This window comes from Terrapene carolina, unplaced genomic scaffold, assembly GCF_002925995.2.
Source record: "Terrapene carolina triunguis isolate 2854851 unplaced genomic scaffold, T_m_triunguis-2.0 Scaffold95, whole genome shotgun sequence".
Classification (NCBI taxonomy): Eukaryota; Metazoa; Chordata; order Testudines; family Emydidae; genus Terrapene; species Terrapene triunguis.
In genome coordinates, this window is record NW_020664446.1 from 3,580,695 (window position 1) to 3,595,137 (window position 14,443).

At 46.0% G+C, this 14,443-nt stretch overlaps 1 protein-coding gene across 1 annotated transcript in view; it reads right to left on the reverse strand.

Annotated features, from left to right (window-relative positions):
- SLF2 (SMC5-SMC6 complex localization factor 2) overlaps positions 1–13,204 on the reverse strand; it is a 48,976-nt gene extending 35,772 nt beyond the window's left edge. Inside the window, exons 1-3 of the mRNA XM_026650955.2 lie at positions 13,073–13,204; positions 1,998–2,041; positions 577–1,283 (exon numbers count right to left, since the gene is read on the reverse strand). Of these exons, the coding sequence (XP_026506740.1) occupies positions 577–1,283; positions 1,998–2,041; positions 13,073–13,170 (849 nt within the window). The 5' untranslated portion in view covers positions 13,171–13,204. The remainder of the gene's footprint in view (positions 1–576; positions 1,284–1,997; positions 2,042–13,072) is intronic.
- Between the last annotated feature and the right edge of the window lie 1,239 nt (positions 13,205–14,443).

The following is a 14,443-nucleotide window of genomic DNA, read 5'->3' on the forward strand; positions in this document are numbered from 1 at the left end:
TGTAAATACCTAAAAAGTGGCATACAGGGAGAGAGGATCACTGCTTCACCTAAAATTACCTTGTCAAAACAAGCTTTTTTTTAAATAAAATGCCATCAGTTAAATCAATATACTTCACTTTATATTATTTTTGCATATTTGTACTGGTTTCCAGCATCAGTACATCTGCCTTTGCATTTAAGTTTACCACTTGGGGGGGAGGGAGGGAGGACACTGCAATTTCCATCAAAGCACTGTTTACACTGAAAATTGAGAATGAAAGCAGACCACTGCTGCCAGGAAGAGAGCTAATGTCCCTTCCTATTGCTCAATGGTTATGACTTAAGGTTATGAATTATCAGATGGGTCCTCAAGATTTGGTGTGTTCAAGTAAACTTATACCTAGCTTGGGTAGTCTTGTGTTTTGAGCAGGTAACTTTTAAGCTAGTTATTTCTGACTAACTTAAAAATAGCTATTAATCAGTTTAGCAATGCTTTGCTTAAAAAGACAATACTATGTAATATATGCTGTATGTAATCACATTCACCTAAAATATTGGTCAGAGGTTTGGCCCTTATTGACACTTGCAGACATACCTGGTTTGATATACCTGTTCCCAAGAATACCTTTACTGGACTGAAGGGCTGCAGTTTAGACTGTTCCATTCTGTGTCTCTTCTGCTCTCCTTCTTTGCAGTAAGTTTCCAGTGGTAACCAATATTGAGACTCAGCAGGGCTGTACTGGAGCTTTGTGGAATGCCCGGCTTTTTGGCACAAAGGCTTATTGTTCACATTACCATTACTTCTGGCATAGTTTTTTAAGACGTCAGCTTCTGATGTTGAAACCCATTTGCTGGCATCTGAACTGGCCTCCTCTAGATCCATACAGTCAATCCGCTGTTCCCTACCATTTTCATAAAACGGTGTTCTTGTTTTAATTGGACACTTTTCATTCCTCCCCTGTTCTCTCTTACTGGTCGTATCCTTTTTTGTCAAGGAATAGTTGGGAGGGCCTGCAGACATAAGGAGTTTTCGAACCACAACCTTCGGATACTTTGAGCTTAGCACCATGCATGCTCTATTGTTCTCTAAAACTTTTGGACTGTCCTTTTTCTCTCTGTTAGCTCCTCTCAATAAGTCATCCATTACAGGACTCTTGTTTGGTGATTGGACTGGAATCTTTTCCCTTCTAGTTTTCTTCTGAGATGATATTTTCTTTTCAAACCGTTCTGTACGTATGACCGACAGTTCAACATCCCCATTTTTTACATTTCTTTTGTCCGGAGAACACAATACAATTCTGTCTTTATTGCCAAATTTAAAGAGATACAAAATATAAAAATTAATTATGCATAATTTAGTCACCACACTATTACAAAGAGAAATAAAGAAGCTTTTAGACACAAAATATGAAGTAACAATGCAGAACCTACTGTCAAATAAAGAAAAGGTATGTCCTTAATTCAGGTTAACTAACCAGAGTTAGTCAACTCTGGGTAATATGGCAGTGAAGACACAGCAACGCAGCTTTTAACTCTCTTTAGCAGCTTGAGTTCAACCCCACATTCCCATAGAGGCTTTAACTCAAGCTGTTAACCCAAGCTGAAAACTAATTTGGATTAGCAGCTTGAGTTTAACATCATGCCCCTAGAGACTAACTCAACCTGCTAACCAGAGTTAAAAACTGAGTTGCTGTCTCTTTACTGCTAGCTTAGTTAACTAACCTGAATTAAGAACACACCTTTTGTTACTCCATCTTTCTCTCTCACCAGCCGAACAGACTATTAAGCAATTCAATGTTCACTTGCACTATGTAAATTATTTCAAACAGTATTTTCATGCCCAAAACATAAAAATGAAACTGATCAGCAACATTTCTTAAACATCTGGTTATACAGCTAAGGTCTTCTATAGGTTAGAAGTTTCACAACTGGAAATAAGTTTAGTTAGATTTCTGCACTTGTATAATTTAAGAAAACTCATGTATGAAAGATCTTTCATAACAATGATTAACTTACCTTGTTTTGGAGCTGGTTTGAAGAAATCGGTAATAGACTGATTTCTGAAAAGGAAACAGAATTATAGCCTAAATATACAGTTTTCACGATATCAATGCTGCTGTAGGAAATACAGATAAAACTGAAATCCTGTAATATTTTACCCATTTGTTACAGAAAATTTTGTAAGTGTTAAAACTAAGTTCCAATAGCATTCTGTCCAGTATAAAGCCTTGAAAAAACAAGCAGATGACAGAATTCCTTTTCCTACTCTGAATGGTATGAGAAACTATAAAAAGTACTAAGCTACGTTCTCTGTAAGCTTTGCGGCCGCGCAGCAGCCTATTTAGCGCTGCGCAGGCACTCGGGGAACCTACTCACTGACCTGCCACGACCGGGGGAGGGGGCGCTCCAACCTAACCCGGCCCCCAACCTACCACAGCCGGGGCAGCCCCCCGCCCCAACTATGCCGGGGCCTGGGCAGGGCAGCACGGCCCGGCCCCAGCCCAGACCCAGCTGCGGCCAGGGAAGCACAGCACGGCCTGGCCCCAGTCTGGACTTGTCATGGGGAACCCCTCCCCAAACCCAGCCCCAGCCGGACCTGTGGGGGCCAGGGGAGGGGCACCTATCCTGTGGCCCCAGCCCCGGAGCTGCCGCGGCAGGGAGAGGTGCCCCCGCCCAGCCCAGGTGCTGCTGTGGAGAGAAAGAGCTGGGGGGGGGGGAGGGAGTCCTCTCTCTCCCCACCATAGCCCCCTCCTGCACCCCAAACCCCTCATACCCGGCTCCACCTCAGAGTCTGCACCACCAGAGCCCTCACATCCCTGGACCCCAGCCCTGAACCCCTCATCCCTGGCCCCACCCCAGAGCCTGCGGCCCCACCCCAGAGCCTGCACCCCCAGCCGGAGCCCTCACTCCCCTGCACCCCATCCCTCTGCCCCAGCCGAGCCCCCTCGCACACTCCGAACCTGTTGGCCCCACCCCAACATCCCAATATGGATTTTGTTATGTGCACCGATATGAAGGTGATGTGCCACACATCACGTCCATAATTGTGCACATAACAAAATTCATTCCGCAGATGGGTGGGAAAAATTAGAGGGAACACTGGTACTAAGTGGTCATTTTTTAAGGGTGAGATTTTCAAAGCTGATGAGGGGATTTAGCCACACTGCTTCCATTAATTTTGACTGAATCTGTGGCTAAAACCCCTGCATTCAACTCTGAAAATCTCAACCAACCAGTCTTGCTGATCAAGCTCTGGAGATACTTAGGTATAGTTTTTAAAACATCCCTGATTTACAATTGCAACCTCCTCCTCTCTGAACACACTGCCTTTGCTCTTTGTTATCCAATAATCTATTTCTACTGTAAAATGATCAACACCCCGCACAACACACCTTTCAAGATCCATTGTTCCTACACACGCCTAGCACAATATGTGGTGTTCCTCATCCAATGCACTAAATGCCCCAATAGCAACTATGTGGGTGAAACCAGACAATCACTACGCTGTCAAATTTACTCACACAGGAAAGTGATAAAAGACAAAAAACATTACATCACATGTGGGTGAACGCTTTTCATAAAGCGATCACTATCTCTGACCTATCAGTCTTAATTGTCAAAGGAAACCAGCACAACACTTTCAAAAGATAGCCTGGGAGCATAAATTAAAATTTTTGCTACACACTAAAAATCATGGACTCAATAGACACACTGGATTTATGGCTTATTACAACAATCTGTAACCCACTAACAACCCTCCCACCCCCCAGTTGCTTCCCCACCCCGCCTTCTTTTCCTCCCTATAACTGGAGCGGTGGTAATGGGCCACTTCACCTTGAATATACACACACAAAACCATGTACAGGAGAGCGTCTCCCATCGACGTAGCTACTGCCTCTCAGGGAGGTGGATTAACTACACCGACCAGAGAGGTCTCTCCCATCGGCATAGGAGCATCTTCACTTAAGCGCTACAGCGACGCTTCTCAGACTCAGACTTTAAGGCCAGAAGGGACCATCGTGATCATCTAATCCGACCTCCTGCACATTGCAGGCCATAAAGCCTCACACACCTATTTCTGTCATAGACCACTAACCTCTGGCTGAGCTACTGAAGTCCTCAAGCCATGATTTAAAGACTTCAAGTGACAAAGAATCCACCATGTACCCTAGTTTAAACCTGCAATTGATCCATGCCCCATGCTACACAGGAAGGAGAAAAACCCCTAGGGTCTCTCCCAATCTGACCCGAGGGAAAATTCCTTCCCAATCCCAAATATGGCAATCAGATAGATCCTGAACATGTGGACAAGACCCACCAGCCAGACACATGGGAAAGAATTCTCGGTCACAACTCAGAGCCCTCCCCATCTTGTGTCCCAGCACCGGCCATTGGAGATATCTGCTGCTAGCAGTCGGAGATGGGTCACATGCCACTGTAGGCACTCTCAACAGAACATCCCCTTCATAAACTTATCAAGGTCAGTCTGGAAGCCAGTTCGGTTTTTTGCCCCCACTGCTCCCCTTGGGAGGCTGTTCCAGAACTTCACTCCTCTGATGGTTAGAAACCTTTGCCTAATGTCAAGCCTAAACTTATTGATGGCCAGTTTATATTCATTTGTTCTTGTGTCTACATTGGCGACTTATATAAGTTAACTCCTCTCCCCCCCCGGTATTTATCCCTCGGATGTATTTATAGACGACAATCATACCTCCCCTCAGCCTTCTTTTGGTTAAGCTAATCAAGCCAAGCTCTTTGAGTCTCCTTTCATAAGGTCGGTTTTCCATTCCTCAGTTCATCCTAGTAGCCCTTCTCTGCACCTGTTCCAGTTTGAATTCATCTTTCTTCAACATGGGAGACCAGAATTGCACAGAATAGTCCAGATGAGGTCTCACCAGTGCCTTGTATAATGGTACTAATACTTCTCTCTCTCTACTGGAATACCTCGCCTGATGCATCCTAGGACTGCATTAGCCTTTTTCATGGCTGCATCACATTGGCATAGTCATCCTGTGATCAACCAATACACCCAGGTCTTTCTCCTCCTCTGTCTCTTCCAAATGATAGGTCCCCGGCTTACAGCAAAAATTCTTGTTGTTAGACTTTTCAAAGTCCTCCAGATCTTCTTGTATGATATTCTGCTCCTCTTCCGTATGGACAATACCTCCCAACTTTGTCTCATTTGCAAATTTTATTAGCACACTCCCACTTTTTGTGCTACGGTCATTAATAAAAATGTTAATGAAGATTTGTCCCAAGACCAATCCCTGAGGAACTCCATTAGTAACTTCCCCCCAGCTTGACAGTTCACCTTTCAGTATGACTCACTGTAGTCTTACCTTCAGCCAGTTCCTTATCCACCTTTCAATTTTCATATTAATTCCCATCATCAATAATTTCCCATGTAGAACTTTATCAGATGCAGCATTTTAAGTGTAGACCCGCCCTGAGGGCTTGCCTTCATGTACAGCACTACAGCTTAGCTGCACCACTTTACTGAAGACATTACTACACTGATGGGAGAGCTTCTCCCATCAGTGTAGTTAATCCACCTCTCCAACAGGCGGTAGCTATGTTGATAGGAGAAGCTCTCCCACTGACATAGCGCTATCTACACAGGGGGTTAGGTTGGTATAATTACATCGCTCAGGGGTGTGGATTTTTCAGACCCCTGAGCAACGTAGTTATACCAATATAGGTCTATAGTGTAGTCCTGGCCTGAGTAAGTTTCCCAGACCTGAAGAAGAGCTCTGAATAACCTCAAAAACTAATCACTTTCACCAACAGAAGCTGGTCCTATAAAAAATATTACCTCACCCACCTTGTCTCTATCTGACTAGGTACACATTCAAGGGGAATCTCTTTGCCAAATGTACGCACCCTTTCCCTCAAAAGCAAACTTTTGGGCACTGCTGCTATTTGACATTTATGTGCAGCAACTGCAATCCAACATGAACTATATGTTGTATATCTTACTATAAGAAGCTGGCAAAACCAAAAACAAACCACCTTCAAGAGGATAGATAAAAACTACCATTTTCTCTAGAGGTCACTCCAAATCAACCAGTATCACCTCCATCTTCTGTGGATTGTGCTTTAGCCAGGTAGCCCTTTTTCAGACCCCAAACTCAGTTAGACAGTACAGAAGCAGAAAGACTCCCCTTTTGGATCAGATGACATAAAACTCAATGTCAGTGCAGTGATGAGAGAGTGTTGCTTTGGCTGCATCAATCACCCAAATACCTATCTATCAAAAGGGGTGACAATTAAATCTTGTGAAAACCCACACAAGAGAGACTCAAGATAGGCAAGTTGGCCAGCTCTAACTTCTGCGTCCTTTCAGAAAGGAGCCAGTCAAGCAATGCTTTCTACCCTGATCAAGGATTAAATCCTTTAATTGAAACAGAAATCTCAGCCACTAACCAGGAAAAAAAAATACAATAGTAAAACGAGAAGCAGTGTGGTCTAATGGATAAAACAATGGATTAGATTCAGGAGAAGTGAGTTCCTATCCCAGCCCTGATAGTGACCTGCTCTGTGATCTTAGACAAGTCACATACTGTCTGTTTTGCATTCTACCCCTTCCTTCGTCTACTTAAATTGTAACCTTTTGGAGCAGGGACTTTCTCTTAACATGTCATTGTACAGAACCTAGCTCAATGGGGCCTCCATTTGGACTGAGACCTCTGACCCTAATAGCCCCTTTGTGCCAACTGGCATAGGGCGCACCCAACACACTTGTCAGAACATTTAGCCAAAGAGTGTCTTGTAAAGCAGGATATAAAAATTAGTGACATATTACTGTTAGGCAAGGTCTACACTACACTTATATAAGTATAACTAGGTCACGCAGGGGTGCGAAAAACCCACACCCCTGAGCAACATAGTTATATCGACCAAACCCGCAGTGTAAACAGTGCTACGTTGGAAGGAGAGCTTCTTGCGTCAACATAGCCACTGCCTCTCAAGGAGGTGGATTAACTACACTGACTGGCATAGAAGCATCTTTACTTAAGCGCTGCAGCTGCGCCGTCGCACTGTTTTAAGTGTAGACCTGCCCTTAGTGGAGGGGTCCTCACAACAAATATTTTGGTGGCCTCAGAGTATGGCCACCAACTCTTGGTAGATGTGCAGGTGAATGAGCCCCTGATGCTGTGGCTGATGTGGTTAGGTCCTATGATGGTGTCCCTTGAATAGATATGCGGACAGAGTTGGCAACGCGGTCTGTTACAGGGATTGGTTCCTGGGTTGGAAGTCACCTACTACAGAACAGGCCCAACAAAGAAAGTAACAGAACGCCACTAGCCATCACCTACAGTGCCCAACTAAAACCTCTCCAGCGCATCATCAAGGATCTACAACCTATCCTGGAGGACAACCCCTCACTCTCACAGAACTTGGGAGACAGCCCCCCAACCTGAAGCAAATACTCACCAGCAACTACACGCCACACACAACTGAAACACTAACCCAGGAACCAATCCCTGCAACAAACTGCATTGCCAACTCTGTCCGCATATCTATTCAAAGAACACCATCATAGGACCTAACCACATCAGCCACACCATCAGGGGCTCGTTCAGCTGCATATCTACCCATGTGATATATGCCATCATGTACATTGGCCAAACCGGACAGTCTCTACGCAAAAGAATAAATGGACACAAATCAGACATCAAGAATTGTAACATTCAAAAACCAGTAGGAGAGCACTTCAATCTCCTTGGACACAACAACAGACTTAAAAGTGGCAATTCTTCAACAACAAAAAACTTCAAAAGCAGACTTCAACGAGAAACTGCAGAACTAGAAGTAATTTGCAAACTTGACACCATCAAATTAGGCCTGAATAAAGATTGAGAGTGGCTGGGTCACTACAAAAAGTAATTTTCCCTCTGTTGATATTCACCCCTTTTTGTCAACTGTTGGAAATGGGTCACATCCACATCCTAATTGAATTGCCGCCCCCCCCCCCCAACTCGGTAAGGCAACTCCCATCTTTTCATGTGCTGTGTATTTATACCTCCCTACTGTATTTTCCACTCCATGCATCTGATGACGTGGGTTATAGCCCACAAAAGCTTATGCCCAAATAAATTTGTCTCTAAGGTGCCATAAGGACTCCTCGTTGTTTTTGCTGATATCTGTATGTTTGTTAATATCACTTTTCACAGCACACTTAGTAGCTAGCTGGGAGGCTGTGATAAATGATACCTGATACTAACAACATACAAGTACCACTTACCACAGCCTCCCAGCAAGTTAGTAAGTCTGCTGTGAAAAGTGTTTGTTAACATTACTTTTCTCAGCAAGCCCCAGGAAAATTAAGCCCTGGATGGGGAGGTCAGAGGGGAAAGGCAGTGAGGGCCCAGGGCAATGGGGGCAAGGGCAGGGTTGAGCCTGAATGGCCGGAGCCGGGGGTCAGCGCACACTGCTGCATCGTCAGAGCAGGGTCTGCACAGCTGAAGCCGGGGGTTGGAGCCCACTGCTATGCAGCCGGGACCAGGAAGTCAGCACCCAGGGACAGCTCCTGCCACATAGCAGCAGGAGCCTGGGACCAGAGCCAGGGACCAGCAGCCAGAGCTGGGGGGCCAGAAGCCCCACAGCCGGTCTCCTGAAGTCCTGCCACTGGAGGCAGAACCCATAACAGTCTAACTCAAAAGTAATGGAATGAGCACCATCTACACTCTCTTCCCAGAAGAGAAGGAAATTATTGCTGACTCACATGATGGTTCCTATTTTTATTTGTGGAAGTTTCTTTAGGTTCCAAACAGATGATGTTGAAGGGAGGAGTCTGATGTACGGCAAATGGTCTTTATTAAAAGAAACAGAGTCCTGTGGCACCTTTAAGACTAACAGATGTATTGGAGCATAAGCTTTCGTGGGTGAATGCCCACTTGGTCAGATGCATGTTAATTAAAATAGTTTCCTAAAGGTGATGTAACCAGAGTGTACTTTCTAACACTCTAGTCATACTGAATTAGTATGCAGATGAAAAGCAGAAGATTACAAAGACCAGCTTTATTTGTTGAGGACTGTCTAAGATCTCCAATTACCCATATTTTGGTTATGCTTTTACAGATTAAAGTGATTACTTAATTCCAATAAAACAAGCTATGAGAGACATGTTACAAAACTGTCTTTAGCTCTGAGCCTGAAAAGGACAGTTAGCGCTGTATCTAGAAGTCCAGCAAACGTCTCAATTCAGGGACTTAAGCACATGCCTCCAGAAAGTCAGTGTGACTACAGTACTCACATATTTAGAGTTAGGAACATACTTAAGTACCCTGCTGAACTGAGGCTTGAGTTTGTAGCACTTTTCAGTCACCTTTTAAGAGTACTAATATATTAATTTTTACATTTGATTTTAAAAAAAAAAGACTGGAGGAGAAACCTTATCTTTAAAAAAAATAACACTAAGTTTTGATTGCCTTGCTTTTAAGGCGCACACACACATAGGAAATTTCCTGCACCTAATGTTAATTTAAATGGGTTAAATTAAGATTTGAATTTCAGAGTATACTCACAATTGCAACAAACGTGTGCTGTGACCAGACTATATGACCGTATAAAAACTAACTATGTATTCTTGTTAACATCTAGGGTAGATGTAACATCACAGCCACACTTGGGGGAAAATCCATACTTAGGAGAAAATCATTTTACATATTATCAAGATAGACAAGTCATGAATAGTACATAAAAAGCCCTGATCATCATTATTGTGATAATTAAATATCTTCCACCTTTGCCTCACCCAGTAGGAGAAGAAAGGCTCTTGGAGGAAGCTCTATTCTCCAGCCTTCTCCCAGCAGGCCCACAGCAGTAGGATCTTCCCAGCCCTTGCACTCTGAAGCAACAGTGGTCAGAAACTTCAGTCCAAAAGAAGGGACAGAAAAACCTGAGTATATATGCCTTTCTTTCAGGGTTAAAATAGTAAATGGTATGCAATTTTATTTGATATTTGCTCTTTCCATCAATTTTTGTTTTTTTAATGTCACTGTAAAATTTAGAACAGAAAGGGTAGAAGGATAGACCTTAAAGACACATTGCCTTTTGTAACCATGGGCGATAGTATCTGTCCTATTAATAGGTCAATGATCATTCAAGACTAATATCCTCTCTCAGACAATGGAGTATATTAGATACTTCAGATAAAGGCAAACACGACAAAGACAAATAACTCAGTAGGGGTAAAAACCTAAAAGGATGCATAGGTTTGTGTGTATTTTGGGAAGCAGTGCATTTTTGCCTCCCCTTTAAAAACAAACAAACAAACAAACATACATTGAAAATCCACAAAAACAACAAAGAGTCCGGTGGCACCTTTTTTACCCTTGAAAGCTTATGCCCAAATAAATCTGTTAGTCTTTAAGGTGCCACCGGACTCCTTGTTGTTTTTGTGGATACAGACTAACACGGCTACCCCCTGATAATTGAAAATCCAGGCCATCAGCCCTGGAAGATGGAGAACTAGTGAAGTGACAGTGTCACAACAATTAAAAGAATGAAAGTAAGTAATTGAGAGGGGAAAGATTTTCAGTCAGACTTTAAAATATTTGTGTCAACATCTTCCTCAATTTACGTTTTCAAGGGGGAAAAAAAGCCTTTACTAAATCTCTTTCAAATAATGTGTGAGTACACAATACATCCGAGACCACCAAAAAGGACTCAGGGGGACCCCACAGACAACTGGGATGATCTTACTCGACATTCCTGATAATAAGACAAGCAGCAAACAAAATCCTTCAATTAAAAAAAAAAAAAGCAAACAACCCATTTAACACACTTTTCAAGCTTTCTTTGTATCTCATAAAACAGGAAATAACAGTACAAGCCTATTTTTAATAAAAGCTCCTTATAAAGTACTTTTAACCACTGAAACTAATCTGTTTAATACCCTAAGAACATAAGGACCCACAGTCCTTCCAAAGTGTTTATTATCTATATCCATCTTCTTCAGATCCATGTTTAATCTTTAAAGAAATCTGCAGCAGCACCAATATTGCTAGTCCATCAAACAAACCAGTTACACAAAATGGGAGCAGAGTACCAAACATATATGCCCTTGCCACAATAGCATCTCAAACTAATATATCTATAGGAATAATGACTTTGTTTTGTCCCTCTGGAAGCTTTTTAACATCTACCATCTCATGACAGTCTTTTCAAAGTCTGCAAAGTACCAGGCTGCAAGTTGGCCAACAGACATTTTCAAAATAACCACTTTCATCTGAATGCTTCACAAAGAACAAAAGCCACACAGATCAGTTTCACTTTCCAAAATAGGAAGTCATAGAGAGAGGAAAATTAAACCATACCAGTTTCCCCTCCAGAACAGGTAATATTAAGATGGAGGAAAAACAAAGGAAATAGAAGGGCAAAATAAGGTGTTCCATTATGTAGGAGAAAGCCTCCTGTCACATACAGAAAGTTTGGGATGGAGCTGACCAAGTCATCAGCAGAATTCATCTGATTGCAAGTGTAACACCAATAGAATCTGGTCATCGGTGGTCAGGATTGAACCCAAGACCTCTGAAGCTTAGTGTACGAGACTCTACTGCATGAGCTAAAAGCCATGTGGCTCCTACCTAAGACTGTAGCCGACTCATCAATCTCTAGCTGGGCTAGGTGCCACTAGAGGAGGACACAGCACCACACCAAGCAAGCATGGGTTACACAAACAGCTGGACAGATGAACCCAGATGGTATAAAAAACTTTCATTTGGTGCCACCCTCACGTTGCTTTGATTTCAATATCATGAGCTGGTATTAGTCATATCTGGGACAGGCCAACTACAGTTAAAGATAAACAGAAGTTCTCTCTTTTGATCTGAGCTCTTAAGACCAGTTCTCTCAATTAGCTACAATTCTTGCTGGACTCAAAACAGACTAGTACATGTTGAGAGCTGCAACCTCTGCACACATGGGTAGGACTCCAGTATGACTGACTTGCTGAATTAGTACTTTTTGGGTCAGCCACCATTTTCAATTTGCTTCCAAGTCTGCCATTCAGCCATCTACTGTTATCAGAACCACTGGCACCAAATAAAAGTAAAGAAAGAGCTAGCCCATCACCTACAACAGGGGTCAGCAACCTTTCAGAAGTGGTGTGCCGAGTCTTCATTTATTCACTCTAATTTAAGGTTCTGCATGCCAGTAATACATTTTAATGTTTTTAGAAGGTCTCTTTCTATAAGTCTATAATATATAAGTAAACTATTGTTGTATGTAAAGTAAGTAAGGTTTTTAAAATGTTTAAGAAGCTTCATTTAAAATTAAATTAAAATGCAGAGCCCCCCGGGCCGGTGGCCAGGACCCGGGCAGTGTGAGTGCCACTGAAAATCAGCTCAGGTGCCGCCTTCGGCACGTGTGCCATAGGTTGCCTACCCCTGACCTACAACCCTCCAAAGAGCGGAGAGATCAATTTGTTATTAAGCAACACAACACTATCAATTCTTCACCTGCTTGTGAGAAAAACAAACAGCAGCACCAACACCCACATGAACACAGGAATTGCATAAGCAACAACCCGGAGCTCCACAGAGGCGAGTCCAACAACCCTCCTAAACCACAAGAAGTACTTTGCACCCCATGAAGGCCAGACCAAGCCCAGAAGGCACCTGTCGGACAGTCTCAAGGGGGTGGAACTTGGGAGAGTAGCACACTACAGTACTTATTTTCCTCTGAGTTGGGCACTTGCAAATGTATATACGGGCCAATTCTCCCAGAAAAACTGAGATGCAGCAGCACATGCTGAGTTCTGGTGTCTCCCTACGGGGTGGGGGGGGGGGGCCCCGGGGTCGCCTGGGGGGGGGGGGCCCCCCCCGGGGCCCGGGGGGGGTGGGGGCCCCGGGGGGGGGGGGGGACACACCCCCCCGGGCACTGCGGTCTCCTTGGGGACACACACACCCCCCCAAGGCACGCTGGGCGCTGCGGTCTCCTTGGGGGGACACACACACCCCCCCCCCAAGGCACGCTGGGCGCTGCGGTCTCCCGGGGGGTGTCACCCCCCGCCGGGAGGGGGCGGGCCAGGACATTTGCTGACACCTGCTGCCGCGCCCCAGAGCCATGTTCCTGCCCGCCGGTACCTGCAGTCTCGGGCGCCCTCTCTCCCTGCGGCCGCCGGCTTAAAATGGCGGCCGGGCGAGCCCTGTGCGGAGGAGCCAGCGCCGAGGTGCCGGGTCATGTCTCCGGCTGCACGGAGGCCTCCGTCCAGGCGCGAGAGGAAACCAGCGCCGCGCCCGCGCCCGCGCCCTTCGCCATAGCACCGCCCAGCCGTTAGCGACGTCGCTGCCGGCACCGCCCCTCCGGCGAGCGGACCTCTGATTGGCTTCATGGGCCAGCGCGAACTCTCCAATTGGCTCTCATGATGCATGGGGGGGGACACAAGAGACCGATTGGCTGCTAGGCTGTAAGAGCGGGGGAGCGGCGTTGAGCGAGAGCCGCCTCACCCGGCTCCGCCTCTCGACGGATGGAGGCGGGGGGAAGGAAGCGATCGGGCGACCCCGCCTCGTGCTGCCTCCCCCTTTCCCATTGGTCCGTGCACGGCGCGCGGGAAAAGTTCGCCCCGCTCCCTTTGTGGCGCGCGCGAAGCGTCGTCTGTGCATCACAAAGCGGTTGGGGCGGGGGCGAGGCTCCGTCCTTGTGTGAGGGGAGTTACCCCCGCGCCAGCTCAGTCGCTGCTTGGGCCCTGCCCTGACAGCCCAGTCTACTGCCTTTTCCAGTCAGCCCGCCCCCCCCTCGTTCTGTGGGGCCCAGACCCAGTGCCCCATTCCCTCACACGGCCCCGTCCCATGAGCAGCCTCATTCTCTCCCACCGCGGTCCATCGCTGTACACGGCTACCCACCCTCGCTGTAGGGCCGCAAGCAACTTTAAACAGAGCCAGCCCTGTGCTTTCAGCTGTAGTAGGGGAACAATGTAGTGGGCAGGGCCGGCTTTAGGAAGTGCGGGGCCCAATTCGAACAGTTTCGACGGGGCCCCGGCAGGGATGACTTAAAAAAAAAAAAAAAGTAAAAAAACACGTGGGGCTTGTACTCACCGGGCGGCGCTCCTAGTCTTCGGCGGTGGGTCCTTCACTCGCTCCGGGGCTTTGGCGGCACTGAAGGACCTGCTGCCGAAGTGCTGCCGAAGACCTGGAGTGAGTGAAGGACCCGCCGCCTAAGTGCCGCCGAAGACCCGGAGCGCCGCCGGCTGAGTAAAAATTAAAAAGGAGCCTCTAGCCAGGGAAGGGATTCTCAGCCACTTGCCCCCACCCCGGCAGCCCTGCCACTGGGCGCGGGGCCCTCTTAGGCGCGGGGCCCGATTCGGGGGAATTGGTGGAATTGGCCTAAAGCCGGCCCTGGTAGTGGGGTCCCCTTGTGCAAACAAAGCTCCTGTGAGCAAGGGTCTTCAAACGTGGGGGGCACAGACCTAGTGTAAATAGGGGCTTTGGGAGCCAGACACCACTGCAAAGTCCACC